Source organism: Lathyrus oleraceus, chromosome 3, assembly GCF_024323335.1.
Source record: "Lathyrus oleraceus cultivar Zhongwan6 chromosome 3, CAAS_Psat_ZW6_1.0, whole genome shotgun sequence".
Lineage (NCBI taxonomy): Eukaryota > Viridiplantae > Streptophyta > Magnoliopsida > Fabales > Fabaceae > Lathyrus > Lathyrus oleraceus.
In genome coordinates, this window is record NC_066581.1 from 389,613,620 (window position 1) to 389,618,948 (window position 5,329).

The 5,329-nt window shown below is 33.8% G+C and overlaps 1 protein-coding gene across 1 annotated transcript; it reads left to right on the forward strand.

The window, feature by feature from the left end:
- The first annotated feature begins 210 nt into the window (after positions 1-210).
- LOC127127890 (probable calcium-binding protein CML22) lies at positions 211-1,619 on the forward strand. Its single transcript, XM_051057167.1, has 4 exons — positions 211-587; positions 674-873; positions 1,049-1,223; positions 1,317-1,619. The coding sequence occupies exons 1-4, from the start codon at positions 392-394 to the stop codon at positions 1,406-1,408; spliced, it is 663 nt and encodes a 220-aa protein (XP_050913124.1). The 5' UTR covers positions 211-391; the 3' UTR covers positions 1,409-1,619.
- The last annotated feature ends 3,710 nt before the right edge of the window (positions 1,620-5,329 follow it).

The window sequence follows — 5,329 nt, forward strand, 5'->3', positions numbered from 1 at the left end:
AATAGGATTATACAAACTCATGCTACAAGTTCAACCTCTATTTCTAACCAAAAGTAGCTATTAACTCAATATTGTAACATGTTTTTTGTTTGTCCTTTTCTTTTGGTTTTATTTTGGAAACAAACAGCATCAAACAAATAAAGAATAATGCATTATTCCCAGTTTGTTAAGTCAAGAGAATATATTCTTTGATTACCCTTTAATTTGGATATACTTGGAAATATAATGACTCATATAAGAGAACACCACTCAAAGAAAAAATGGCATCTCCACTTTGGAATCCACTATACTTTGTTTTTCTACTTTCATCTTTTCCATTCCTTCAAAATTTCCAGGTTTTTCCTTCTTATCATAACACATTTTCCCCTTATCTCAAGTCTTTGACAAGAAAATGGGAGCATTAATCTGTTGCATGAGTGAACAAAATGAAGAAAAGAGCTTGGAAAGGAATCTCGAAAAGAAAATATCTGAGATAAGAAGAAATAAATTTGGACAAAGCAAATTGAAATCAATTGATACTATAGTTATGCTGTTCCCTATGTTCAAGGAGAGACTAAAAACATTAAGAGCAATGTTTCAACAATATGGTAAGTTTCAAATACAATCCAAATCCAAACATTCTTTTTTGTTTATAAGCCATGTTTTTAATTTTGTTATGTTGTATGTTTCATAGATGAGGACTCTAATGGATCCATAGAGCCAAATGAACTGAAAACTTTCTTAGAAGATTTGGAACTTCATCTACAAGAGATTGAGATTGAGAATATTTTTCAGTACTGTGATATTGATGGAAGCAAAGGGATTCAGTTCAATGAGTTTATTGTTCTTCTATGTCTCATTCATATCCTAACCGAACCTTTATCCTCCGATGATGTATTCTTTAATCTTTATTAACTTTTTTTTGAAAATGGATCTGTGATTGAACCGGATGAAACTTCTGGATCATGGTTCAATTAGTTCAACCAGATGAACTGGTCAATGAACTAGTTCATCTGGTTGAACCAGCCGGCCCAGTTATCTAACCATACCGCACTAATTTTTGTGGCAGACACCAAAGGCGGAGTTAGCACAGGTAGGAGAAGTTTTTGATGCCATAGTTGAAATATTTCTGTTTTTCGATAAAAATGGTGATGGGAAGTTTAACAAGAAGGACATGATGAGGACAATGAATGAGACTAACCCTAAAGAAAGATCTCCTGCACATATCACCAAAAACAGATTCAGTATATTGTTTACTTCGTTTCAAGTCTTCTTTTGCAGCGTGGTTTGGTTGTTCATTTTTCTTATTTCTACTTCTGGTTTTGTCTTTGTCACAGGAGAAATGGACTGGGACAAGAACGGACAAGTCACATTTCGGGAATTTCTCTTCGGATTCATTAATTGGGTTGGAATCGATGTTGATGAATAGATGCATGAAAAGAAAAGAAGTTACACTGATCATGACAGTGCTCAAGAAAAAAGATGTATTGTAGAAACAGAACACTTTCCTAGTGAATGTATATAAATTGAGTCATGATTCAAAACAAATTCCATTCTGATGGTCATTCTCATCAAGCAAATTCGTAGGCATTGTAATTGCATCGTCGATATTCTTGTTTTCTTGTGCCGAAAGCTTTAAATTGGTACCCTTCTTCTTCAACGCATTTCTCATTTCGTAAATACAGCGGTTAGGCGCAATACATATTAATTTCATCAAACTTGGCACGAGTGATTGATGAAGAACTTACAAAAGACAGTGTTTTGTGGATTAGTGGCAGCTTGATTCTTAGCAGCATTACCAATCAATCATTGATGGTCATCTTGAGTAAAAGCAACAAAATAAGAAGTCTTCTTAATATGAAGTCTGGATTCGGACTCGGACTCGGACACGTGACACAACACGAACACGAAAATTCCGCTAATGTAAAAAATATAGGATACGGACACGGCTATATATTTTATATATTAATATAACAGTGTAATTTATTAACACAATTTATAAAGAGTTTTAAATGATAAGCAAAATTTATGTTTATTTAAACTCAATCTTTTCAATTAACGAAAAAAAATATAAATCAACTAAAATAAAATGATACAAATCATATCATAGTCATTCAGTATTGAGAAAACTAGTCTCTAAACCTGACTTATCCAGAGACAAGTCTGTATCTTCAAGAAATTCACTGTCATCTAATATGTCTATAATGCGGTGGCGAAGAATAAAAATCTAGAAACAGTTAGAAAAATATAATAAAAATTTATAATAGAAGATGGAGAAAATGAAAATACCTTGTAAAGACCAAAGTAGCGATGTGCGGCAAAGATGAATTTTTTTTGAGAAAAAAAACCTTGTAGAGAGAGATAGAATAGTGGAATATGAAAAAATAAATAAAGAATCATAATTATTTTGTTTTTACAATAGGGAAGTGGAATATGAAAGATAAATATCCTTTTTTTATTATTCTGGAAATTTTTGAGTTGAATTTTTTTAATTCATTTTTTGAGATGGATTGTGTCATTTATTTGAAATAAGGTGTCGTATCCGTGTTCACTGCGATTCAATTATTTTTCTTCCATTAGATACTTCAAAAACGTGTCAGATACGTATCGTACGAGTGCCGTACGCGTATCCGTGTCAGACATTTGTCTGACACGGTGATACAGCATGTGAATGACATTTCAGAGCTTCATAGTCTTATTGCCTTAATCATTGTGAATAATCTCAACTATGTGAGGGCAAAGATTCCTAACCCTTATTTTAATGATGTCAAACCTTTGTAGTTGGCCATAATGTGTACTTTGGACGGTGTCATCATATCATAGAATGCATTCATCCTCTAACAGGCTCAAAGTATAAGTTCAACGTGTCCAGACTTATAGGAGCATATCATAGATGTGAATCATGCACTTGATCATCGTTAATACCTTAGGTTCATAAGAGATTGGTTTGAATTGAGCAAAATACGTTTCAAAACTCATTTTTGATAGTATAAGAACTGTGAGTCGACTCATTACTTGGAGCGTAACTCTCGGGTCTGAACAGGTCGAGTCAAAGGTCGACTAAATCCTGGGAAAACTGAATGAGTCGACTCATCCATATGTTGCGTCGACTCATTGCCTATTTCAATTTGAACCATGTAGCCACGGGTCTGAACATGTCGAATGGTCGCTGCTTGGACTCAATTTTTTGCTGTGTAATTTTGCAAAATAATTCTGTTATGTCTGTTATTTGGTCCATGCATCATATATATATATATATATATATATATATATATATAATATATATATATATATATATAATATATATATATATATATAATATATATATATATATAATATATATATATATTATATATATATAATATATATATATATTCTAGAGTCTCTTCTTCAACATTCAAACAAGAAAAGTGAAAGATATACACCAAAGTGCTATTCATCTTCATTCTTCATTGCATTTCTCAACAACTACACAACAATTTTTGTTGATCATTGTGCATTGTTGTGGTGATAACGTCCAAATAGGATTGTGTAATCTTAGTTTGGGTAGAGGCTTTGAGTGGGTTTTTCTTGAATAAAACCATTGAGGTTTTGTCCTCCAAGAATTGGGGTTTTTTGCACTAACCTTTGCTTCACAGATTCAGCCGAGTAAAAGATTTGAAGAACGGTGGGTTCGGTCAAACAAGTAACGGTAACCGGAGGATTGTGAAGAAAGCTTAGGGTTCAAGCGTCTTGCGATCGAAATCATCCGAGCTAAAGTTTTGGAGAACGAGGATTTCTTGCAATAAGGTAGCTACAACCGGAGGTTTGTTCGGAGCGTTTGAAGGACTTGGTTCAACTCGAATCAAGGGGAGAGAAGTGAATAAGATCTGCAACAACACTAGGAGCTGATTGGTGGTGATCATTTCTTCTCTTGTATCAACTTTGCAACTTAATAATAAATATATCTCAATTCTAGATTTAGAATTGAGGGCAGACGTACCCTAAGCGAGGATGATAGGGGAACTGCCTACATAAATCCGGTGTTGTTCTCTCTTTCTCTTAACTCTTTAAATTCTGCATTAATTATGTTTTGTGTGAAATTAATAGTAAAATCAATCTCGCTTGATTGTTGTGCATAATAGTTGTTCGATAAATTGGTGCAATCACTTTGATTGCAACTAAGTAAAATTATACACATTCAATTTGAGTGAAATTGAGACTTGGTGTGGAGTGCTCACCAAGTGTTCGATAAAATTAATCTCACACAAATCTATTAATATTTTACTTGCTCTCTTATTGTGTTTACGCATTATTAGAGATAACAATATCAAGGATTGTGGTAATTAATCGATTGATTTAGATAGTGGTTGATTATCTCTATCGTAGTTATTCCATTCAGTTTCACGCATATCCGATCTTTCCATTAACTGATCGTTTAGACGGTTATGGTCTAGGGAGCTTTCGCAACCTTTGAAAACATTTTAAAAAGCGCTAAATTTTAAATACTGGTCTATTCAACCCCTTTCTAGATCGGTACTATCGTCTAACAAGTGGTATCACGAGCGTCGGTTCATCTAGTGTTACGCATATAACTTTTTAGAAAATGAGTAACGATCCTAAAGGGGCGTACAATAGGGCGCCTATTTTTACCAGTGAAAGCTACAGTTATTGGAAAGATTGTATGTGTATCCATATCAACTCTATTGATAGGAAGGTATGGAAAGTCATCCAAGATGGTCCTAGGAAATAATCATGACCAATGCGGATGGTGTTGCTATACCTAAACCTGAAGCACAATGGAATGAAGAAGTTGAGAAAAAGTATAGCTATGATTGGAAATCCAGAAATATGCTCATCGCCGCCTTAGGTGTTGATGAGTATTATAGGGTTTCCCATTGTACTAGTGCTAAAGCTATGTTGGACTCATTGCAAATTACCCATGAGGGAGCCAATGATATCAAACTAGCTAGAATCAATACTTTAACTCAAGAATTTGACCTTTTTCATATGGAGGATGGTGAAACCATTGCCGATATGCAAAAGTGATTTTCTCATCTAATCAATTGGTTAAATGGTCTTTATAGAACTACCCCTATTGATGTTGTTAATAACAAAATCTTAATATGTCTTAACAGGGATTGACTACTAAAGGTCATCGCGATTAAGGAAGTCAATAATCTAAGAACATTGGACATCACAACATTATTTGGTAAGCTTCAAGAGCATGAGCAAGAGCTCATGAACCTTGAAAAACATGAGAAGAGTCAAAAGAAGGAAAATAAGGAGAAAGCTAAGGACACTGAAAGGAAGTTTATTGCTTTAAAGGCTTCAAGATCTAAGTCATCCACCAATGATACGTATGAGAGTG

Bases quoted from the DNA above. Each gene is read 5' to 3' on its own strand.
- LOC127127890 (XM_051057167.1), top strand. From the start codon at position 392: ATGGGAGCATTAATCTGTTGCATGAGTGAACAAAATGAAGAAAAGAGC. The intron at 874-1,048 runs GTATTCTTTAAT...TTTTTGTGGCAG, and splicing joins AACCTTTATCCTCCGATGAT to ACACCAAAGGCGGAGTTAGC. The intron at 1,224-1,316 runs GTATATTGTTTA...TCTTTGTCACAG, and splicing joins TATCACCAAAAACAGATTCA to GAGAAATGGACTGGGACAAG.